We start from the raw sequence: 25,520 nt of genomic DNA, 5'->3' as shown, positions 1-25,520 counted from the left end.
CCCACCTCCTTTTAAAATTTCGGATCGCCGCTTTCCGGGAACCCTTAAATACTACAGTTGCGCAGCAGGGGACTGGCACGTCTGGATTCAGCTACGATTTCCCAACAGAAATTTTGCCCACCGTACCCACCGCACCTGCAAATGGCAGGTATTTATTAAATGATGAAAGATATCCAACCACCCGGCTCCAAGGTCCTGGCTCTTTCCCTGTGCGTTGGAATGGAACGAAAGATTCCGGGCCTAGGGTGGGACGCGCGACAACACAGATCTGTTGTTGCCTTCCAACACCGGAGTTCCTCGATCCAACAGAGGCATTCCCCAGTGGTGGGCCGGGTCCTGGGACTGGTCAGCGGTGCGCTCCGCATCTCCGCAGCGCCGCCATTGCCTCGTTGCCGCCCCTCCGTGGAAGGATCTGGGCCGAGCTGTATCTCTGAGGAGGGAGAGGTTCAAGGGCTAGAAATCACTGAAACAAAGCTCGGCTTTGGGGTGCATCCGTGGGTACCTGTTTACCCTCGGCAGGAGTGGGTTTCCACGCTGCACTAACAGGTCTCGGGCACCCGGCTTGCAGTGGCCATCCTCTTTCCATGCACACGCGCATCTGGGCCAGAGAAGTCGCAGGCTGGGTCCCTCACTCCACCGGGCAAGGGGCGTGGAAAACTCAGACCCCCGGGGGTGAGCTAAATCGTGGGGATTTTTTTTTTCTCCCGCTATTGTTATTGGTGATATCAGCTCCTCCATCGCGGCCTCCTCTCCCAGCTCCTGGGTTGTCACAGCCGGCTTGCTACCCGCCCCCTCCAGTCCCGCTCAGGTAGGAAGCGGCACCACGGGCCTGCTCGCGCTCCCCCTCCTGGCGAACCTTGTCTTCCGGCGGGGTGTGAGGGAGCAGGCCCGGTGGAGCTCAGGAGGCTTTAGCAATCCTCGGCCCGTGGGGACTGGGGACACCGGACTCTGGCTTGGCTACCGTGGACTGGGAGTGGGAACCCCGCAGAGCCCCGCTGCTGCAGTTGCGCTCCCGGGTCTGCTCCGCTGGCACCGGCACCGCGGTCACCTTCAGGTGGCCTCGGAGCCTCAAAGAGGGGACGGTGGGAGGTCTCTCGGCTTCCCAGAGCCTGGGCTCTATAAGAGGGCACCGTGAGCTGCAGGAATCCGTTACCCGCAGGTAGGCCGCCCGGAGATGGTCTGATGGCCTAGGCTAGGGAACAGGAAATTGTGCTCAAAATGCTGATGGAGAAGGGGGTCCAGGCTGGTGTCATAGCGTTTCTCAACGATCCTTAGCGAAACACTTTTCCGTTCTGCGTCTCAGTTGTTTCCTATACAGAATATTGATTATACTATTTGTGAGATGTTGAAAGCTTTATTGAGATTTTATAAGATGTCTAGTTCTCTACTGAACGTGGTGTTTAGGCATGTTAGACACGAAAAGGACATGACTTGAAAAGAACATAACCAGCTATGTTTATTTGGCAGAACTGTTCATTCCAATGACTTTCACAAGTCATCTCTCTAGTGGGGGTCCGTACTGCTCGGGAGATACTGTGAGTAAATTGTGAAATTGAGCTGTATTCCTGCAGTCCTTCTCATTACCAAGCCTTAAAATGTTAATCAAAACGAGCAGGGAACGATTACAATAATGCCTAGTACAATGTAGGCACCTACAAAGTATTTGTTGAACCTAGCTTCTCCAAAGGCTAGGCTAGGGATACAATTGTCCGGACAACCAGACTTAAAGGAGGTAGCCATTTGTATACAAACATACATACATACGGAAGTCTTTCAGGAGGCAGCCATTTGTACACACACACACACGAAAGTAAAAGCATAATTCTGGAAAGAAAGGTTCCACAGTATGGACAGGGAACCTGGCCTAATTAGACCATTAAAGAAACCTTCTCCAGAAAGTGATATTTGAGTATACCTTTAAAAGATGGATGGGAGTGAATTAGTAAGGGGGTTTGGGGGGCTGGAAGACAGCATTCTGAGAACTGAAAAGTACTGTGGAAGGACAGAGGAGGAGATGGGGGGGGAGGTGGCTCTAAAGAGATAGATTTCAGACTGATCAAGAAGTTAGCCTTTTGCTCCGAGAGGTAGGCGGGGAAGTTCTGTGAGCACAGATGCGTAGCAGGCTTTACTATCTGCGGTCTACGCAGGGGTCAGACTAGAGAGGATAGCTCAAAGGGCGGGTGGCAGGGATTCATACACAGAGATGGAAGGGGATACAAGTCCCAGACAGCTGCAGGCCAAGTGGTGGGCAATCAGTCAGCCCTTCACACCTCGGTTTTAGCCGCTTACTAGAATAATCTACGTCTGTAATGGTTTGGTGTCTGGTAATTGTGCCTTCTTCGTTTTAAGAAAGCAGACTCTTAGCGAAGTCCTGAGGATGCCATGGCAGAAGCCCTTCGGAGTTCAGCTACAGAGGGACGTAGATGTGGATCAGGCATGGCGTGGGTTCTGGGTCGTTTGTTTTCATTTTCCGTGAACTATCTTCTGATACTTCATCTTTTTTCTGCAATATATTGTTTACTTGTGCCATCAAAACTATAAATATACATATTTTCAGAAATAAATAAAAACAGTGGCTCAAATGAGGAAATATTGATACCTGTCATTTTCAGGGACAGTCTCTGTAAAATATATCTTCAGGTAGATGACAGTTCTTTATGCTTTTTTTAAAGATAAAATGAGACCAAAGAGAATGCCCTTGTCCGGTAGGCCATTGCTTAAAGCAAAAAACCAAAACCAGATGGCGACATGTTTTATTGATCAAGTGCTGTACTCTTAGTCACTTTCATCTTCAAGGAAGGTCAGCCATATCTTTCCTTGCCCATTTGATTTATTTAGCCTTGATTATTGGAGCTGGGGCCTTGCCCAGTATGGACGGCTGTCTGACTTGGAACTAACGGTGCATTTTAGTCTAGACTCAACCTGGTCTGCCTTTTGAGTCCTGTGGTTATAGAAATGGGCTACTAATTCAGTTTTGCTCACAATTCTTTTTTTCTTTCTGTATGTTCCAAATAAACATAAAACCAGCAAACTGTGACATGTATTGCTGGTCCCATAGTCAACGTTTTATTCAAGTTGAGGAAGCTAGTGATGACAAGATAGAGTTAAGTGTCAGGTTGTGATCTGTGACGGGCAGAGCCTGGGGTGCGTGTGATGCCCTGACTCAGGAGCCTTTGTCCACTACCCCAGCTGACCGTCTGTTGTCTGTTAGTCTTCCTCACCCAACCACAGACACACTCGTGCCCCTCGGCCACGCAGCTTTTAAAGACGGCCCTGAGGATCACAGATAGGAAGTAGGAAAGCAAGAATTGTAGAAATCCGGTCCTCAGAGAAGACTTGTGTGGTCTGCAGACCTCACGTGTCTTTCTCCACTGTCACCATCACAGCACCGACTGAGGAAAAAGGAGAAAGTTAAGACACTATCTGTAGATACACTAAGACTTTCTCTTCTAAGGGAAACCACTGCAGGTCTCCCCTTTGACGATGTTGTACCTCTATCCTGAGAGCCACCCTTAGCTGCAGGTGAGGAAAAAGCCTGCCTGAGGCTGTAAGGCAAAGGCGTGTCTTATAAAAGGGGAAGCTTGCTTGGCATAGATGGAGTCTCCTTCCTAGGGGTGTATTTCCTTAAATCCGTTGATGGTGTATGTGGCCTTTAGCTCGTTCATCTAGGAGATGCTGGAGGATCCCCTGTTCATCATCATATCTGTTTCTTCGTCAGCCAGGTTGTACCATTTAATACTTGTGTGATGGCTATTAAGGAAATCATAATCTGTGACTTTCATTTCTAGTGTTCAAAGTAAGCAAATGAGGAGATAGATCAATAGTAAAAAAAAAAAATCAAAGTGACCCCAATGGGTGGGTTTAATCTTTCATCTTCTGCTTGGTCACTGGAGCCTGGAAAGGCCTGTCTTGCTCCGTCTGGCCTTTGATTTATTTACGGTGATGCTATGCCTCATGAGGGACTTGTTCCTTTGTAAGGCCTCGCAGCTTCTTTGAATGCCCTCAGTGACTATTTGAACTTGACTATTTTCTTCCTCAGAGGAATCAGGTTAGACGTGAAGCCCAGTTTTCTCAGAGAATCATCAGAAGTTAGTGACAGTAACTTGAAATTATGTTTTCTTTGCTGAATATGACCATTATCATTGTGTATGCGTTATCTCTATATACATTTTTTTAATCATCTGACCAGTGTACTACTTTAGGCGGTATTGTTTAGACTTAGTTCACACGCCATGAATTCACTATTACAATATACACTTCAGTGGCATTTTAGAATACTCCCCAAGTTGAACTGTTACTATGTTTTACTGTGTTAGTTATGGAATATTTTCATTACTTCAAAGAAAAGGCTCATCATGCTGAACCCTCCTTCATCCCAAGGCATCTGCTAAGGTGTACTCGGCTTTGTAGACTAGCCTCTTCTGGATTTTTTTGTGTAAAATTGGACTCTTAAGAGATCAGTTCCTTTGTGACTGGTTTTTTATATTAAAAAGTTTCCAAACTCCATTCATCTTGTATCAGGATCAGGAGTTCCTATTGCGAAGTAGTGTCTCATGAATGGACATGGCACCTCCATCCATTAGTCAGATACGAGGCTTTGGGTTTCTTTCACTTTTTGCCATTATGAGGAATGCTGCTCCTCGGGGGCGTGGCCTAAGGTTCCTCTATGTATCTAGAAGGCAAATTCCAGACTACATACATAGTCAGTGTTTAAAAGTATGAAAAACTGTTTGGTAAGTCCACGAAGGACCTGATTTTCCACACACTCCCCAACATTCACTGTTGCCTGTGTCCTTTTATTACAGCCATTTTGGTGGGTATGAGTGGATAAAACCATTGTGGCTTTGATTTGTGTTTCCATAGCAACTAGAGATAATGAGATTCTTTCCATGAACTCATTGTTCATCCCTATAATGCCTTTACAAAGACATGACCTCCCTCCCTTTTTTGGGAGTGGGGGTTTGGGACAGGCTTCCTCTCTAGCTTTGGAGCCTGTCCTGGAACTAGCTCTTGTAGACCAGGCTGACCTCGAGCTCACAGAGATCCGCCTGCCTCTGCCTCCTGAGTGCTGGGATTAAAGGTGTGCACAACCACGACCCACTGACTTTCCCCTTTTTAACTTGATTATTTGTATTTTATTCTTGTATTTTGTTTTAATCTCATTGTTTTTGTGTGTGTGTGTGTGTATGTGTGCAGGTACACATGCGTGTGTGTACATGTGTGTGGAGGTCAAAGGTCAACATTGGGTGTGTTCCACATTACTCAATCTTATTTTTCTAAAACAGGGTCTCTCACTGTACCAGAACCTCACTGATTTAGCTAGAGTGTTAGCCAGCCAGCCCTAGGGATGCTCCTGCCTCTTCTTATGCAGAGCTGGCTTTATGGCACACCCAGCTTTTTCTTTTTTCAGTGTGGATGCTTGAAATCCAGCTCAGGTCCTCATATTTGCATAGCGAGCACTTAACCAACTCAGCTGAATTCCCCATCCCCTAAGATAAGTGTTAATATAAGATAGATAGTTGGTCATCATAACTCAGGATGTATGGTCATAAAACCAACATGCATTGGCTGCAGATGTATGAAACAGACTCATTACAGTTTATTGCCATTCATCAGGCCTGCTGGATAGACGATCAGTCTTTCTCCTTTGTCTCTTCTTAGGATTCCATTTGTCAGATCTCAAGCTTCCATAGAATGCGATGAGAATTTGCCAAAGTTGATTTTCAAAAGAGAGAGAGGCTTGCGGCTTATTCCTAGGAACAGAGACGTCTGCCGTTGCCTTCGATGCCTCACGTTGCAGAAGCTGGAAGAGCCACTGATTCTGGACATGGTGAGCCCAAAGCCGAGAACAAGTCCCCAGAAGAGGAGCTACAAGGTGCTGTACAATCTTTTTGCACAAGTGCCTCAGGAGCACCCGTGGGCCCCAGAGGAGATGGTCATTATCCTTCAAGCTGTCCCGTGACTCATACTCGGGAAAAAATCTATGCCATCTGTTCCGATTATGCCTTCCTCAACCAGGCAACTTCCATCTACAAAACTCCCAACCCAGCCCGTTGCCTCGCTGAGAATAATACCTCGCTTTCCGCTGAAAACAGTCCAAGATACATTGGTGTCCCACCTGGTACATCAGACATAATCTATAACGAAGAAAATAGCTTGGAAAACTTATCCACCAGCCTGGGCAAGCTACCTCTCGCGTGGGAAATTGATAAATCGGAATTTGATGGGGTAACCACAGATTTGAAACACAAATCAGGTAAGAGGGTACGGTGACGTTCACAAGTGGAAACAACCAGAAAACCATGCCAAGTATTGCTAAATCTTGCCGTGACATATTTTCTGTTTCTGAACAAGGAACATCGCTACCATCATGTCTGTCATTGCAATTTTTTTGTTTTGTTTTTTGGTTTTTTTTTTCTTTAAAGTAACCCTGGTCTTAGTTAGTCCCTGAACATACTACCCATGGGATCTTCTGACCTTATGTGTGCATTTTGGGAGCTTTGAAAAGAAAAAAAGAATAAAATATAAGCATTAAAGATAATTATACAGTTGCTTAGAAAAGGCTAATGACAGCTATTTTGATTATTTTGATTACTGTTATCTTGTAGTTTTACAGGGCATGGGTATATTTCCTAATGTAGGAGATATCAAGACATTTTTGTTTTAAAATTTTTTTGGATGTAAAAAGAACATCTGTTTTGAACAAAGTTGATTTTTCTTGTAGCTGCTATATTTTAAAGTCTATTTTATTTCTCACAAGTGTGAATGCAAGCAAGCAAGCAAGCAAGCAAGCAAGCAAGCAAGCAGTCTCTCTTCTCTTTCCCACCTCCTTCCCTTCTACCCTTTTCTTTATGTGTATCTCTGTCTGCCTACCTGTTTGTCTGTCTCTGTCTGTCTGTCTGTCTGTCTGTCTCTCTCTCTCTCTCTGTCTCTATGTCTTTCTGTCTCTCTACCTTTCTCTCTCCCTCTCTGACTGAATTGAAACTGCAAGCTCTGTCTTTTAAAGACAGTTCTGTTCTTGGGTTGGGCCATCAGTCCTGACTGTCTTGCTTGGGGTCTACTCTGTGCATGTGTGGTCCAGGTCCTAGAACAAGCTTTGGGCCGCATTTATACACAGAATTTGGGCCTCTCTCTTTGGTAACTTTCCTGTTTTCAGGTTCCTGCCCACCTCTTTTGGTGGTGATTGCCCAGAACTCGTGTCCTGTGCTTCCTTAAGGAAAGACAATGGCAGGTGTTCCTTTCTTTGCTCTCCCCTCCCTTCTCTGTTCTCTGGAGACAGAGTTCTGGCCCTGTACTCCAGCCTGGCCTGTAATTCTTTTCATTTAAGGTTATTTATTTTATTTTTATTCGATATGTGTAGGTAGGTGTTTGTCGGCATGATGTCTGTGCTCTTTGCATGTGTCTAATGCTCTCTGAGGCCAGAAGAGGTTGACGGATCCAGGAACTGGAGTTGTCGATGGCTGTTGACCGCCACGTGAGAGTGAACCCAGGTCTTCTGCAAGAGCAGCCATTGCTCTTAACTGCTGAACCAGCTTTCCAGCCCTCTGGCCTATAATTCTTAATCTTCCTGCTTCAGTATTTTTGAGTACGGGGATTACAGGTGCATGCCACTACATACTGCTCTGGGCTTTAATTTCTTTTCTTTCCTCATACTTTTCTCTAAATACCAAGGCAGTTAGTGTATGTGTCTAGCAGGAGAGGGCTCAATGAGTGTTTTCTGGTTAGGGTTGGGAAGAACGGACAGGGTACAGAGCAGTGGACAAAGGTCATTTTGTATGCTATGCGCTCGCTTCTTCTTTGACATTGTTTTCTTCCTGCAAGTTCAGTAAAACGTTGGCTGTAGAACCCCATCTCCTTGGCGGTGTGGAGATCTCTTGCCGCAATGTGTGTGCTCAATGTGTGTGCTCATTCACCCTTGGGAGAATCACAGCAACACTCACACACCAAAAGCAGCCCAGGGACGGACTTGCAGAACCCAGTAAGGAAAGAATGACGGAATGACAGAGCAGTCTCGGCTCACTGAGGTCGCAGACTTGGTGTGTCATTAGTCTCACAACTTGGAGTGCCTGGTAAAAATTACCCAGGGAATTAAGTCATCCAGAGGCAGAGGAGGGAGTCCCAGGGAGAGTCACTTTTCTGTTTTCTGCCCTCAGAAAACATTTTTACCAATAATGGCCCAAGGAGATTTAGTTCATGTCTGCAAGTGGCTGCTAAGCTCCAAAACACGTTTTGTGTATGCTGTGTCTGCGAAGACACAGACGGAATAATTAAATAGGCGGGGAACTTGTGTCTGGATTGTAGAGTGTTCATTGCATAATACTTTACAGATGTCCCGTGTGGAGGAAAATTTCCTGAGTCCCAGCTGGTTATAGGAGCTACACGGTTATGAGTCTGTAAGCATTTGGTATGTCTACATAATCTGTGTTTGATAACACAAAAATAGAACCTTAGCCTTAATTTTCATATGAGAATTGATTATTTCATTTAAAATAGATATCAGAAAGATATTAATGTATCTGAGTATAGCTGAAAGGAAAGTTATTATTTTGATAAAATTAGCCTTGGGTATTATTAATATTTTAATATGTATCCTATTTTGAGCGGATAAAATATCAACATGTTTCAGAAATAAATACATAAATAAATAAATATCAAAATTAAACAAGGTAAACTCTCCCTCTCACTTTTGCCTCTCTTGTCCATGTTCTGTATCTCTTCATCCCCAGTAGGCAGTCATTACATGTCTTTGGGAAGATTGTGTGTATGTGTGTGTCTGTGTGTGTGGGGGGGGGACCCACACAGAGGACGCTGTGTTTTGCACTCTGGTTCCTAGTGCAGCGCTTTGTTTTAATAATGTAACTAACTTCACTCTGAACTAATGCTTTACTCTGAATTCATTTTGAGGTCCCTGGGGCCTGGAGCTATTATTGGACAGAATGTCATCACGCCAGATCCAATGCCTTAATAGAATTATGTTTATGTGGGTTTACTTGTCTTACAGAAAGGATTCATTTTCAGGAAAGCCGTCTAGTTTAATTCTTTCCTGTTGGTAACTTTAAGTTGTAGATGTGGCTTAAGAATTTTGGCCTGGTTATTTTACCAGCTCCAAGAGACTAGCTCTGATCTTGGATACATTCTTCATAGCCAGTGCCGTTTCTGGCGGTTCAAATTATTTTTAATTCTCTTCTTGCTTTCTTTCTAGGGAAGAGCGCTATTCTAGAAGGCACAGGCACTACTTCGAGATGTTTGCAAATAGCGTTTTCAGAGTGCTTAGCAGTTCCTCTCTAATTCTGTTGTGCCTTCTGGTGTGGTGGTTTTCCTCATCTGAACACTCTCCTGCTTTTGTCTTTTGTCCTGCAGGCAATGCAAAGAAACAAATTTCCAAGAAAAAAACTTCAGATAAGAAAGGGAGGCATCAGAGGGAGTGTCCCCAGCACTCTCCTCTTGAAGATGTGAAGCAGCGGAAAGTCTTAGACCTCAGACGATGGTATGTGGCCATGCTAGTTTTTACTTTCTGGTCTTAAAAACATATAATGCGACATTGATTTTGCTGGGTATAAGTTAATAAAATTGTATTTATTATGGTCTCCTTTAGTTCTAAGATTGTCTAAATACTTTAGGTTTATCTCAGATTTTGGAAGTAGACTGACGGAGCTGGGCCAGTTTTCCCTCGACTTACCTGGCCAACAGTCTCATTTTGTGTATCCTCCTCATGGTAGGCTGCTTTGGATGCTACTTAAATTTCGATGTAGTTGTTTGCCTGGTTGTTTTTTTTTTTTTTTTTTTTTTTTCGAGACGGTTTCTCTGTGGCTTTGGAGCCTTTCCTGGAACTAGCTCTTGTAGACCAGGCTGGTCTTGAACTCACAGAGATCCGCCTACCTCTGCCTCCCGTGTGCTGGGATTAAAGGCGTGCGCCACCATCGCCCGGCTGCCTGGTTGTTTTTTGATGTCAAATTATTTAAGTATGCATTTCTGAAAATGACTTTTTAGCTTAGAGTAAATACTGCCACACCTGATAAAATTAGCAATATTTCTTTTTTTTTGATTTTATGCTTTTTTATTCGTTTATTATTTGAAAACGGACAATCCAAGTCTCAGCTGTCTCAGAGTCTAAATGTGTCAAATAAGAAACCAAATATGGTAATAGTCTGATCATGACACTGAATAAATGTCTTTTTTTTTTCAAAAAAAAAAAAAAAACAAAAGAAACCAAATGTACCCCAAGCTCTGTGTAAATACAGTCGAAGCATTTTACGTACTGCCAGGGGCTGGAGCATGCGTAAGAATGGAAGCTGAAACAGAGCAATTCTGCTATCACTTGGATCTTTCTGTCTGCACTCACACTTTAAGGCACTGGCGTGAACACAAGAAGTTAGTATGTCTGAGATCCTTCGAGTCCCTTACCTAGTCAATATAGCTTCCAGACTAGCTTAACATTTTCTAGAATGTTCTAAAAGTTGAACGCGCTTGCTTGTCATGGCTCATTGGTCTCGATTTATAATGTCTACCTTTTTCCTTTTGTCTCTGTTTCTGTCTGGGGGATTTTGTGTTTCTCTGTTAAATCCTGTGACAGGTTCTGCTCTAGGGCTTCCTGCCCAAGGGTTCATGGAGACATGGTGGGTGATAAGGGGATGTTTTTTGGTCTAAGTAGAAGAATCTTAACCTCTTGACATCATGAGACAGTGATTTGCTTTCTTTTTCTAGTATTTCAGAAGTTACAAACAATCTTGAACCCACTCAACTGGGCATTTACATAGAAATTTGAGTAGATGATATTAGAATTTATAGACCAGATTCTATAAATTCTTTTTTTGGTTTGAATAAGATGTGCTTTGGTATGCTGCTAGTCATAATGTAGCCCTTCTTAATAAAATAGATGATTTTTTACTGTCATGTATTCTTTGTGTTTAATAAGTAGGAAATATTTTTTAAAAATATTTATTATGCACTGTTCTGCCTGCATGTATCCTTGCCGGCCAGAAGAGGGCCCCAGATCTCATTACAGATGGTTGTGAGCCACCATGTGGTTGCCGGGAATTGAACTCAGGACCTCTAGAAGAGCAACCAGCACTCTTAACCTCTGAGCCACCTCCCCAGCCCAGTAGGAAATATTTTAAATGAATAATGATTTTGCACTGCACTCAAGTTTCCTTATGATCACATTTGAAATCCCCCATAAGACGTATACTTCTGTTCTGCATCTCTTGTGTTCATTCAAGTCAAGAAGCTGTTTGATTTCTCAGGTACTGCATAAGCCGGCCACAATACAAGACTTCCTGTGGTATCTCCTCCCTGATTTCTTGTTGGAATTTCCTCTACAGCACAATGGGAGCTGGGAAGTAAGTATGCCAGGCTATTGCTATCACCAAACTCCAGATCTGAAAGTAGTTGGAAGGAAACCAGGTGTGGTGGCACATGCTCAATTCCAGCACTTGGGAGTCAGTCAGAGACAGGCGGATCTCCGTGAGATTGAGCTCAGGCTGGTCTACATAGTGAGAGTTACAGAACAGCCAGGGCTACATAGAGACCCTGTTTCAAGAAGCAAAAAAAAAAGGGGGGGGGAGCTGGAGAGATGGCTTAGTGGTTAAGAGAACTGCCTGCTGTCCCCAAAGTCCTGAGTTCAATTCCCAGCAACCACATGGTGGCTCACAACCATCTGTAGTGAGATCTGGTGCCCCCTTCTGGCCTGAAGAACAATGGATATTTAATGAATAAATAAATCTTTTTTAAAAAAAAGTAATGTGAAGGCATTTTTTTTTTTTATAATGGAAGACTTTAAGAGTAGATTTTTCACAAGCTGAGAGAAAAAACATGCATATTGCTATAAGCCTTTCAGGCTAAAATATTTGCATGCCTTCTTTTCAACCAAATAAAAATGAAAAGTATCCCTAAGACTGCTTGCACAGATTGTATTTGTGGATGACTGGACTGTGAATGAAAGGAAATATTTCTCTTGTAGTCTCCCGCCTATTACCCAAGAAGATGCGTTACATATTTTGGGCTTCCAACCCCCATTTGAAGATATTAGGTTTGGTCCTTTCACTGGAAACACGACACTCATGAGGTACGGAGCTGTCCCTTAGGGACAACACCTTGTTTCTACTTCTGTGAAGTGATAATGCTGTAGCGTGTGTGCATAGTAAAAGATAGGTGTTGATGCGGGGTCCCAGGCTCCCTTAGAGATGCCATGTGTGGGCTGTGCTTGGGTTTCTGTACAATTAGAACAGTGGTCCTTCCTTGTTACGAAACTGTTGCTATGAGTGAATCTTCTTATTTTCAGATGGTTTAGACAAATTAATGACCATTTCCATGTGAAAGGATGTTCTTATGTTCTGTATAAGCCCCACGGGAAGAACAAAACAGCCGGAGAAACTGGTAGGTGAAAATGAACACACCTACACACACACACACACACACACACACACACACACACACACACACACACCCTATACCACCCACATCCCCAAGTCCTGGTTTTCAGGTTGAGTAGATCTTAGAAACTGGTTATATTGATTCCTAGGACATCAAGTAAACTCTCAACAGTCTGATGTTTTCACACCTCTTTATCTAAGGAAAATCATGAGAGTAATATGTAGGGTACTTCAGAACTTTGAGGCGTGTTATAAACATTGGTATTGATGCATTGCTTGTATTGTTTACGACATTGTTCTCTCTCTCTCTCTCTCTCTGTGTGTGTGTGTGTGTGTGTGTGTGTGCTTGATAGTAAAACTTCTAAGATAAAGCACAGAATTTGCAGCTTTTTTTTAAAAATCAGAGCGAAAGCATTTGAGGACATTTGATGCTGGACTGGTATCAGATGATAACACGAAACTATAGGGTAACAAACTGAAGTCACAGCACTATTGTAAAACAGTCTTGGTTTTAACAGATGTATCAATGAAGTTCATCTTAAGGATTATTTATTATATAGATAGTAGTTGAATTATTTCTATTGTCTAATGATTTTGACTTTTCTTTTCTTTTTTTTTTTTTTTTTAGTTTTTCGAGACAGGGTTTCTCTGTAGCTTTTTGGTTCCTGTCCTGGAACTAGCTCATGTAGACCAGGCTGGCCTCGAACTCACAGAGATCCACCTGCCTCCGCCTCCCGAGTGCTGGGATTAAAGGCGTGTGCCACCACCACCCGGCTGATTTTGACTTTTCAATTGTCATAATAAACTTTTGAATTTTGTGGAGCAGACAGCTGTAAGGTACTGTGAAAAAAAGAAACGTTTCTGATCCTCGTTGAAATGGGAGACTTTATTCAAGATTGTTGCAGTGGGGTATTGTGATAGGGATTAGAGATTAGTCTCAACTTCAAAGGTTTATTCCACTCTACAAATAAAAGACTGGGAATATGTTAAGTGAAGTTTAAACTGAAGTAGAAGAAATAAGAGGGAGGCAGTGCCAGGCATCCTAACACATCCTAGCTCATCAGGAAACAGGGCAAGAGCATCCAGTCAGTGTGCACATAAGTCAGGAAGTGTAAGAACTAGACCATGGAGGGGGGGAAATCCCACCACCCACACCACCTGGCAAGATACAGTCATTTTTTATTTCTTTTTTATTTTTAAAACAAACTTATTTTATATATCAGTCCCAGTTCCCTCTCCCTCCCATCCTCCATTCTCCCCATATTCTCCCTACCCACCCCCATTCACTCCTCAGAGAGGGTAAGACCTCCCGTGGGGAGTCAGCAATGTCTGCCACAGCACTTGAGCTAGGATCAAGGCCCTCTCCTCTGGATCTAGGCTGAGCAAGGTATCCCTCCATAGGGAACGGGCTCCAGAGATCCTGCTCATGAACTAAGATTAATACATTCCACTCCTCCTGGCCCTACAAACTGCCCATGCCACACACCCGTCACCCACATTTAGAGGGCCTAATGCGGCCCCTTGCAGGTTCCCCAGATGTCAGTCCCACTAACTTGGTCCATCTGTTCCAGTGGGTTTCCCCATCATGATCTTGGCCCCTTTCCTCATAATATTGTTTCTCTCTCTCTACGGCTGGCCACTAGGAGTTTGACCCATTGCTTAGCTGTGGATCTCTGTACCTGCTCCCATCAGATATTGGATGAATGGGCAGTCAGGGAGCTGCTGCAGATACTGACTGGCAGTTCTTGGGGTCAGCAACTATTTCAGTGGCCAGAAAGCCCATCCCTGTCAACACACTATGCAGGCTTTCAGCTTGTTCTTTTTTGGGTTCCCAGCTTTAATGGGCTATTTGTTAATGAATAATTTAATTTCTTCCAGGAATGCAAGCTAATGAAACCTCAGTTAATGGCTTTGAGTACTGATAAAAACTTGTTTCTCATGCTAATACTTTTTTTAAAATTAAGATTTATTTATTATGTATAGTATTCTGTCTGCATGTATGCCTACAGGCCAGTAGAGCATCTCCTTACAGATGGTTGTGAGCCACCATGTGATTGCTGGGAAGTGAACTTGGGACTTCTGGAAGAGCAGTCAGTGCTCTTAACCCCTGAGCCATCTCTCTAGTCCTGCTAATACTTTTTTTTTGGAGGAGGGGGGGGTTGAGACTGGGTTTTTCTGTGTAACAGTCCTAGCTGTTCCTGGAACTAGCTCTTGTAGACCAGGCTGACCTCGATCGAAATCACAGAGATCTGCCTGCCTCTGCCTCCCAAGTGCTGAGATTAAAGGTGTGTGCCACCACCACCTGGCCCCTAATACTTTTGAAACCACTTGACAGCTATTACAATGATGGGCAATGGATGAGGAGAAGCAGTTGTCGTGGAACTTCAGCCTGACTGCAAAGCTGATGCCTTTGATCTGTGTGATATTTACAGAACGACAATTGTCTTAGCTAGGGTTTCTATTGCTCTGATGAAAACCGTGACCAGAGAGGTATGTGACTGGTCTATCCTGAATCACAGTCCATTGGGGGAAGCCAAGGCAGGAACTCAAAAAGGGCAGGAACCTGGAGGCAGGAGCTGAAGTAGAGGCCGTAGGGGAATGCTGCTTACTGGCTTGCTCCTAATGGCTTGCTCAGGCTGCTTTTTAATAGTACCCAGTACTACCAGTCCAGGGGTAGCACCACCCACAATGGGCTGGCCCCTCCCACGTCAATCACTAATTTAAAAAAAATGTTCTATCGGTTTGCCTACAGCCAAAATTTGTGGAGTCATTTTGTAAATCAAAGTTCCCTCTACTCAGTTGACTATAGCTCTGTCAAGTTGACAGAACGATAATGTGTTTTACTGTGCGGCAGGTGCGTGTGTGTGTGTGTGTGTGTGTGTGTGTGTGTGTGTGTGTACACATGTGTGCGTGCCTATACACCGTTATTGTAGCTTGTTTTTACTTAGAGTTTGTATTTATTCATAGGTATTAGTAAGTTTTAAGTTGGGGACATTAAGATGTCTACAGTTTAATTTCAAGTTTCTTTTGTAAATCTTTTGTAGACTTAGTTTGTGTGTGTAGAGTTTCTAGATGGATGTGCTTGGCTTAGGCATGCTGATTCAAAAGTGGTGGCAGGTGTCCACAACCTGAAAAGTTGAGACCATGATTGGGTACAATTACTGGGTTTTATACACTCACTGACTTTCTTAGACAACTTGGTAAAAAATTCTTAGAATGTTCTGGCAAGCAAGGGCATCCTTCACGTGTTTTCCTACTGGTTTTATCTAAAACTAAAAGTAAATTCATTTATATTTTTACCCACATTGGTAGCTTCTTATCCCCTTACTGAAACTCAAAATGTTAGTGTGTTCCAAATTATGTCTTAATTAGTCCTCTGTATAAAATACAGACATTGTTTCATGGCCCTCAGTTTGCCTGGTTTTATCTTTGTAGCTCCAGGGGCCTTGTCTAAGTTGACCCGAGGATTGAAAGATGAATCACTGGCTTATATCTATCATTGCCAAAATCATTATTTCTGTCCAATTGGCTTTGAAGCAACCCCTGTCAAAGCTAATAAGGCATTCAGGTAAGCATTTCCATACTTGATAAGGGCACTTAAGTAGGAAAATGGGTTGTACAAAGTGTTTGCCGGAATTAAACAGATTCTAGTCTCTTAGAAATTGGGGACTTAGTGTGTTTTGTTCACACTGAGCGTGCATACGTTTTGCAGGATTGAATGCACTTAGAAGCTGTTGCTCAGTCATTGTAAGAGAAAGTACACACCGAAGTCCCAAAGGTGCAGGGCCTTCACGCGTTATCCTCTGTTCCGGGATGTTTGATTACACTGTGAACCCCAAGATTGAAGTATATTGGAAAAACGTTGTTTTAGTTGTAGTGTGGCCCAGCCTTAGCACACCCCTTTAATCCAAGAACTTTTGATTTATTGTAAACAGGATCAAATAAAAGCATTCCATAGGTCAAGGGGCGGAGCAAACAATCAGTTGACAGGAAGTAACCATAGAGAGTCAAAGGGGGTCAAAAGGATTGTAGACACAGGAAGCAGAGAGGAGGAACATTGAGTTGGAGGCCATTTGTGGGAGACAGTAGGAGAGAGGAGAGGCTCCTGGAGCAATGGCTGAGGAGGAAGGTCATCTGGGTGCTTCCTCTGCCTCTCTGAGCCAGCAGGCTTTCATCCCAGCATCTGAGTCTGTTGTGATAGGGAGCTGCAGGGCTGTGTCCCCGGCACCCGGCCGCCCACATGGCTAGCTTATGCCCCGAAATAATTACATAGAAACTGTATTCTTTTAAACACTGCCTGGCCCATTAGTTCCAGCCTCTTATTGGCTAGCTCTTACATATCGATCTAACCCATTTCTAATATCCCTGTAACACCATGAGGTGTCTTACCAGGGAAGATCTTAACCTGTGTCTGTGTCCAGTAGGAGAATCATGGCGACTCACTGACTCAGCTTCTTTCTCCCAGCATTCTGTTCTGTTTACTCCGCCTACCTAATTTTATGTCCTATTAAAGGGCCAAGGCAGTCTCTTTATTTAACCAATGAAATTAACACAAAACAGAAGACTCTCCCCCCATCATGAGTCTATTGAAAAAAATTGGATGACTTAAATTTTGTTAAAAATAACAATCCCCAGTGTCCTCGCCAGTATCTCCCATGCTGTGCTCCAAGAACGTATAACTGACTACATTAAAAAAACACCTTTTGTATACATAGTGAAGAACATGGGATTATCAGGTTTTTCTCTTTCATCACAAGGAAACTCAGGACCAGTTTCATTATCTAAACGTCATGGTTATATTTGCCTCTCCTTGTTGTTAATCTGGTTTCTGTCTCATGAACAACGGGTTTTCACACACACACATGCACACACACACACACACGCACGTACACACACACACACACACACACACACACACACACACACACAAAAGCTTGCACACACACACACACAGGAATTCCTGTCTCTTTGAAGGAGATATATTCTAAATAAGGGTGCTGAGTTTGAATGTTGCTCTTTCTCCTTAGCAAGTTCCTTCATGAGGGACCTGAAAGCAGAGATTATGGTTAAGAACAGGTGACAATGGAAGCCAAGGGTGACTCTCTCACCTCACTGATTTTCTGGTTGAGTCATACTTGGCTTTGTGGGCTTGGTGACTGAGGAGAAGGAAGAGATGTGGTGGACATTGAACATTATCTATTCAGTGAGGACCCAGAGTCTAGCTGGAGAACATGACTTGGCCTCTAGGATAGAGGGTTTTTTTTTGTTCTGGAGGTCAGGGGTCCCAGAAGGCCCACTCATGGGTCCTTGGATGTGGTGCACCAGACAACCTGAGCGGAATGGGTGGAAGCTGGCGGACCCGGGAATACTGCTCGTATGTGAGGAGTAAGCATAACGCCATTCTTTCTCTCAACTCCTGAAACAACTAAGGCTTAAATCTAACTCATGGATTTCTTGAATGGCCCAAACCAAAATGCTGGTATTGATTCTACATTAACAAAAAGCATCTTTGAGTTTTCATTTTGGGGGGTTTTGTTTTTTTTATCATCAAGACATATTTGGAACCGCGTACTTCATGGAATGAAATACGTTTATCAAGCTATGAATGTATTTTCTGTTTAGCAGGGGCCCTCTCTCACTACAGGAAGTCGAGTATTGGATTTTAATTGGAGAGTCAAGTAGAAAACATCCTGCCATTCACTGTAAAAGGTATGTTTTAGCAGCTTTTATTTCTTTAACGGGTGTGATAGTTCCTTCATTGAAAGCACAGATCAAAATCGTGTGACTAGATTCACGTAGATAAATGGGAACACCTGTGTGGTCATCAGCCAGTCACAGTGTGGTCATGTCCCAAGAAAACTGTGCTGTGTTTAATTTCTCTCTAGCCACACAGCCGACCAGTTCTGCTTCCCATGGCCACAGATGGACTTTTTCTGTTTTGGAATTTTATGCACTTGAAATTCTATTTCTTTTTGCCTTGTTTTTCTATTTAAGTAACAAATTAAGAATCCCCTCTCCCCAGCTGGACATGATGGCACACACTTTTAATCCCAGCAGAGGCGGTTACAGCTCTGTAAGTTCAAGGCCAGCCTGGTCTACAGAGCAAATTCCAGGAAAGTCAGCGCTCTCCAGAGAAACCCTGGCTTGAACAACAACAACAACAACAAAATAATTCTCTAAAAAAAATTTAGAATTGGATCATTTCTACTAAAAATGCATATTTGACTAAAATAAAATCTTTAGGAGTAGTGAGATGGCTTGGCAGGTAGGGGTGCTTGCATGCAGGCCTGCTGATCTGAGTTTGATCCCTGGAATCCACAGGGTGGAAGGAGAGAAGATGCTCATAGTCATCTTCCAAACTCCACACATCCACTCTGGCCTGCGCCTCCCTTGCCTCTCTCCTTCCCTGTCTTTTCTTTTCTTTTCCTCACCCTCCACGCCCTCTCTATCACCTGTACATACACACAGACTGATAGAATCTCTAGAATTCACGGTTTATGGAGAATGGTCACCATAATGACATGGGCTCTTACAAACTAACATCAAGGACTGTATCACCACATAACCAGAACTTTAATTTCCTTTAGCAGTGGTTTTGATTTTTCACGCAAGTCCTTTAAGTAGTTCTTCCTATTGTGAATTGATTAAGAAATTTAATTTTCATGTTATTGCTGGTCATATAGAAAATCCCTGATTTACATCTTGATATTCACACTTTTACCAAATTCACTTATTATGTGTATAACTTTCTTTGAGATTTTTCTCCGCAACCATTTTGTATATTAGTAGAGGCATGTTATTTTTTTTTAATTCTTTCAGAAATATAGGTAGACACTTAGTGGCACATTGGTAATGATGCAGCAGAATCATGTGAACCAAGGGGTTCAAGGCCAGCTTGTACAACATAAAATCCCACCTCATGGGATTTATTTTAAGAAAATAAATTGACTTGATTATAATTGAAAGTGTGGCATGCCACTGCGTGAGCCTACAAGATGGTATTAGGTATGTTGACATTTAAGAATAAAAGCCAGGGGCTGGAGAGATGGCTCAGAGGTTAAGAGCGCTGACTGTTCTTCCAGAGGTCCTGAGTTCAATTTCCAGCAACCACATGGTGGCTCACAACCATCTGTAATGAGATCTGGTGCCCTCTTCTGGCCTGCAGTATACATGCAGGGAAAACTGTATACATAATTATTAAATAAATCTTTTTTTTTAAAAAGAATAAAAGCCAGTTACTAACTGAGAACATTGTCAGGAATTGGATAACCACAACTGTCAGAAAAAAAGAAGCTTTTAAAGGCTACTAGATGGAACCTGACCTAAGAGAATAATCACCAATTACTGCTGAGATATATTGTGGCAACTTGCTCTTGGAAAAAGCTTTATGACAATGGTGCTTTAGGCCTAATGGAAATTGTTTCTTTTCTTACTCTAGATGGGCAGATATTGTTACTGATCTAAACACTCAAAATCCAGAATTCTTAGATATCCGCCATCTGGAGAGAGGGCTGCAGTTCCGGAAAACAAAGAAGGTAAGAACAGTACTACATTGGCAGCCGCGTCCCAAATGACCAAAATGTGGTATTTTATTAATACTCTTGAAGTGGTAAATACCGGAAACCAACTTCAGACTACCTTGGTCAGAAAAGTAAGGCTTATTTTAAGGATACAGGCTAACTTTCAACTCTAGGCCAAGGAGGACAGTCATAAGGAAATGTCAGCCAATACTGCAGTAATGGTAGAAGCCAAGTGGCTCACAATATTAATCATTCTTATGCAGGCTATGCTGTGCTCACAGTGTTTTATTTAAATGTGCCTTTCTTGCAGACTAATTTTCAATTTATGACCTATTTTCAGGTTTAGCTGGAGCCTTATCTGCCTTGGTTGAGTTCAGTGGTCTTGGCCCAGCTTGGGTAGATGATGGTCACGAGGCAGAGCCATATGAACAAACATGACTGCAGGAAGAAGCTCTCAGAAACAGATGTAGTACAGACTGAGTGGGAATTCTTTTGTCCTAAACCTGTTGATAAAAGAATTAATGAAGCTGGGTGTGGTCGCACATGCTTGGAATCTCAGTTCTTAGATAGAAGGAGGACGGTGATTTCCAGTCTGAGCTACAGAGATTGTGTCTCAAAAATCTTTGTCTGTACACACACACACACACGAGGGAGTAGAATGAGTTTTTCAGAGAGGAGAGAGGGCACACACAGGGAAAAGGATAAGGCATGCCTTAGTGTGTGAGTTAGGCGTATGAGACCGTCACTACACGGAGTCAAGGCTGTGGAGAGGAGTACTCTGGTCGCTAAGGACTTTGTTAATTGGGAAGGCAGCTGGCAGGAAAGGTCTGTTATTGGTTGTTTAACTCTTTTGGCAGGCCTGCCGCCCAGCTCTCAGATAAATCACACACAGAGAGACATACTCTTACTGATCAACGCCTGGCCTTAGCTTGGCTTATTTCTAGCTGGATTTTCTTAATTTAAATGATCCCATCTACAGTTCGCTTCTAGGTTTTTTTTCCTTTTCTTACTTATGTATATCTTACTGTCACTCTTACTTGGTGAGTGGCTAGGTGGCTGGCCCCTGACATCCTCCTCTCCCTGTTCTCTTGCTCCTTTTCCCAGATTTCTCCTCTAATTTATTCTGTCTGCCTGCCAGCCCCACCTATCCATTCTTCTGCCCTGCTATTGGCTGGTTAGGCAGGCAAAGAATCACAGCTGCACAGAGTTAAACAAAAGCAACACATCTTTCCATTGTTAAGCGAATGTTCCAGAGCATAAATAAATGTAGCACCTTAAAATAATACTCCACAACAGAGGTGAGTATGTGAGCATGCTCTGATGAGTGCAGGATAGAAAAGTGTATTCAGACATGGGAAAGAATAACACCCCCCCCCCAAGGGAGTCAATAAGGACCCCACAAAGTTATCAGTAATGTCTCTTTCTTATCTTGATCTGTTTTTGTCCTTCTCAGGTGGGAGGAAATTTGCATTGCCTCATAGCATTCCAGAGACTCAGTTGGCAAAGATTTGGCTTTTGGAACTTTCCATTTGGGACCATTAGACAAGAACCACAACCTCCTCCACATGCCCAAGGACTTGCCAAATCGGAGAGTGAAGACAATATCTCCAAGAAGCCGCATGGGCGTCTGGGAAGATCCTTCAGTGCTAGTTTCCACCAGGACTCGGCGTGGAAGAAGATGTCTAGCATCCACGAGAGAAGGAACAGTGGCTACCACAGCTACAATGATTACAATGGCAATGACTGACCATGCTGGGAACCCAACCACTGGCTCAGTGGTTCAGTTTTGTGCACTACTGCTATGTGCAGGACTGCATTAAGGCAGAAGATTTTATTAAGTCCATCGATAGGATCAGATTTTGTGATACAACGCATAACCTGTTCTCCAGTAAAATAAACTTACATAGTGTTACAACGGTTGGCTTCAAATATATAGGCAGGTAAGCACAGATTACTGCCCTCTGAAAGTAGATAAGCCATCTGGACAAAGGGTTTCACAAAAATCCAATAAAATCACAACTGCTTCGGAACAAAAACACAAACGCATTGAACGGCATCAAGACTTGAACTACTAAAGCATGAAGCGATTTCTTGAAACTTGATCCGTAGTCATGGATTACAGATACTTTGATTCCGAAGACCAATTTGCAAGGCACCGTCTGCCCTTGAGAATGGGGGCTGTTAAGCTCTAGCTTTTGCTCATGTTCAAGCGCATTTGGAACTATCTGGCCAGTCGAGTTGTTCTTTCGACGCCAGCAGTATCCACCTCTTAGTTCTGCCGAATAACTGTCTCAGGATTCTTAGCAAAGAAACAGAAAATACTCAAGTAACTAACTTTTCTCCCGGTGCAGATGGGTCACTTACGGCATTGACTCCGGTACTCTTGGTCTGGCACGTGCCTGTGAAATAGTTACAAAGAAGCGTAGGACCTTGAACGATGTCTTCAGGTCTAGAACAAACCTTGTTTTAGGGATATAGTTAAGGGGCACTTGGAATCTAGATCCATGTAATAAGTGCAGTGAGATCTGATATTTGGTCTCTTAATGGAGGCGTGTGCTAGCAACGGCACTGAAGACACATTGGCAATGTCCAGCTCACCCTGAGGACAACACTCTGTATTCTCAACGCTGAGCTGTTTCCTTTCGCGAAACATCCAATTAGTTGTTGGAAGTGTGTATTAAATATTTCAGAAGTGTGAATTCAATACTTGAGCTCCTCTTTAGCTGCTGTCGTGTTTCTTTTGCTGCCAGTGTGTGACTCATACACGTCTAGGGTCTTGTTCTTTCATGTAATATCCTCATTCCAGGACTCAACTCAGTATCTCCGTGATTGCAAGGTGCTGAGGATGTTGGAACCATATTGCAATACACCTCAAGGAGAGGTTTCAGATTTTTATTTTTAAAAATCTTTCATTTTTTTTCTCCTGAATTTTATATCCATTTATCCACTCGTACATGTCTAGCCTACAGAGAGTGATATATATATTACAAAATGGTCATATTTCTGAAGAGATTATTTAGCTTGAAATGCAAAGGACCGAAAGATTTGTAGGTTGTTGGTTTTGTTTCAGCTTTGTTGAGAAGTTCATACTGGAACTTTTAAAATGTTTTCATCAAATAAAGTTTTGTTTTCTACTTTTAATCATGCGCGTGTTAATGACTCGGTGTCTTTGGACATATCCTTGTATCTGTATGAAGCATATGATAATTTATCAATTCCGTGTAATTAATGTTATAAGAAACATCTCGAAATTTTTAGAATCAATGAGACAATGTAGAAGGTGATGACTTCTATGCCATACTTCTTATTTCTCAGGCACCTGGGCACTGTTTCTCTGATACTTCATAGCAGGGAATAGAAAATTTCTTATATCAGCTTGAACAAGATGAGGTTGCAATTTTGCAGATCAAGTGTCTTTTTATATAAGCTGCTTTTTAATAGTTCAGTTGAGTATTTCAAAGAAATGGGTTTGAAGAACCAAGAGGCAAGGATACAAATGCAAAATAAAATATAAACCTTAAGAACAAAGGGAAATCTGGAAAGCCGGGAAGCGTTTATTTACTGCATACTGATCATATGCTTTATAAAAATTCCGATGGCCACATGACCACTTAAAACTTTTTTTTTTTTGTTTTTGTTTTTCGAGACAGGGTTTCTCTGGTTTTGGAACTAGCTCTGTAGACCAGGCTGGTCTCAAACTCACAGAGATCCGCCTGCCTCTGCCTCCCGAGTGCTGGGATTAAAGGCGTGCGCCACCACCGCCCGGCAGACCACTTAAAACTTCAGCTCACAAATTTGAAAGTGGCTTAGAGCACAGTAACGTTTGGGTTCATTGCAGGAGTTTTTTTCAGATTATGTAGGTAAGAGTTCTTCATGATTCTCCTTGCAAATTAGTAATATTCTTGCCCTATGTGATTTCTTAGTCAACCCTTAGGAATCTTTACAGATCTTCTAATGAAGGATACCAACTGGCTCTGAAATTGCTGTTGTCTCATCTGTGAGATTATGTCCTCTTTGAAAGTGGTTTTTAGGAACAAATATGCTACTGTGTATGGTATTTAGAACAGTAGTAGGAAGACAGGAAAGCTATTTAATTGTTTGTTATAATTATTAGTTTGAAAATGTGTTTTAATTGATTGAGTAGTTTATAGAGCCCACTGAACCTTGAAAAGAGCAAATACCTTTTATGTCAAATATATCCTCCTTGGTTGCTATTATTTCAAAGGCATTTCCTATTTGAAACATTGCTTTGGCTTTAAAAGCAGCCTAATACTCAAAAGGGCATACTGGCTCTTTGTAAAAGCAAAGAGCTCTCAAAACTTAAAAAAATCCAGTAACTATTCCTCTATCCACTATTACATGAGTTACAGTGCTATATCTTATCATTTCCAGCTGGTGTAGCAGCTCTGATGTTCCCAAGTTGCTTTGTTCCATACATGGAATGAGCTCAGGCAACTGCTCCAAGATCTATGATATTATTTAACTCGGTTTCACTCTTTACATTTCTACTCTGCTAACCTTCCAGTTATAATAATAATAATAATAGTAATAGTAGTAGTAGTAATAATATCCCTAATCTTAATGCCATCTTAATGAGTTTGTGCTTTAAAATAAAATACCAGAAACTGAGTTTCTTAAAAACAGATTTCTTTCCTCACAGTTTTGTGGATCAAGACAGGGTCTTGGCGAGTTTGTTTCTTGTCTCTTAGACTTGTGGGTGTTCACCCTTTTGTGTTCCAACTCCTTTTTATAAGGATAGCAATCATACTGGACTAGATGCTACTGATTGTGTGTGTGTAAACAGGAATCAGATCTGTAGACTCAAATATGTCTGCATGTTTGTGATCTATCATTTATCATGGCTATGTTAGACACAGAAATGCTTTCTAAGTTCTGGTTCCAGTACTCTTAGGCCCCTATTGGCCTCATTGTTTTAAGAAATTCACCTTCTAGAAATCACTCTGGATAAAAGCACATGTTGAAGTACTTGGAACTATGTATCCAACATGTGAATTTTGTCCTGAATACGTGGTAATTCTATGGTCCAGATAAGATCTGAACTAACATCTGCCTGACCTCTAATCCAAATACCACAGGATGCAAAATGCCCTGAAGACCTTTAGACAGGAGACTGGAGAGGTTCTTTTAGGCAACACTTATGAACTCTGCTATGTGCTCCAAGTACCAGGTGTAAAAGTTATCAAGACTGATGATACTGATTTCAACAAATTTATAGTCTCTTGTCGGAGGTAATTAAAACTAAACAGTCAATTATATTGCCCTCAGTATAATATAACTATACTAAAATACAAAAATTCATAATTTTACACATTGAGGAAATGCTAAAAGCCCAGTGGAAAATAAGCTGGGATTAAGACAAATAAATATGGCTATTATAAATCATCTCTTTGGACATAGATATGTTTTGCTGAAACCTGATTCCTGATAAGATTTCTGCAAATGGTTCTTGTAAGAAATTATCTGTTTCAATCCGTCCCCCCGCCATTTTTTTTTTTTATTTTTTGGACAAGCCCTTTGTAGGTTTTGAATTTATGGTATCTCTCTGCCTATCTTCCAGATGTTTATGACACTATACCTGGCCATGTGTCCTTTCATATCAAGATTATTA

General features: G+C 42.4%; 1 protein-coding gene across 3 annotated transcripts; it reads left to right on the top strand.

Moving 5' to 3' along the window:
• The first annotated feature begins 11 nt into the window (after positions 1 to 11).
• Positions 12 to 23,031, top strand: Bivm (basic, immunoglobulin-like variable motif containing). Of its 3 annotated transcripts, none has more exons than XM_075956113.1 (10): positions 12 to 148; positions 5,662 to 6,256; positions 9,361 to 9,487; positions 11,244 to 11,339; positions 11,960 to 12,064; positions 12,281 to 12,375; positions 15,807 to 15,939; positions 17,994 to 18,080; positions 19,810 to 19,906; positions 21,345 to 23,030. In XM_075956113.1, the coding sequence occupies exons 2-10, from the start codon at positions 5,785 to 5,787 to the stop codon at positions 21,636 to 21,638; spliced, it is 1,506 nt and encodes a 501-aa protein (XP_075812228.1). In that variant the 5' UTR covers positions 12 to 148; positions 5,662 to 5,784; the 3' UTR covers positions 21,639 to 23,030. The 3 variants fall into 3 exon arrangements, with proteins under 3 accessions (XP_075812228.1, XP_075812229.1, XP_075812227.1); XM_075956114.1 differs by lacking the exon at positions 12 to 148 and adding an exon at positions 986 to 1,159 and having other exon boundaries at positions 17,997 to 18,080; positions 21,345 to 23,031; XM_075956112.1 differs by lacking the exon at positions 12 to 148 and adding an exon at positions 986 to 1,159.
• The last annotated feature ends 2,489 nt before the right edge of the window (positions 23,032 to 25,520 follow it).

The sequence above is a fragment of the Microtus pennsylvanicus genome, chromosome 22, assembly GCF_037038515.1.
Source record: "Microtus pennsylvanicus isolate mMicPen1 chromosome 22, mMicPen1.hap1, whole genome shotgun sequence".
NCBI lineage: Eukaryota > Metazoa > Chordata > Mammalia > Rodentia > Cricetidae > Microtus > Microtus pennsylvanicus.
Note: the sequence above shows the minus strand (reverse complement) of the source record. Positions and strands in the feature narration are given on the sequence as shown.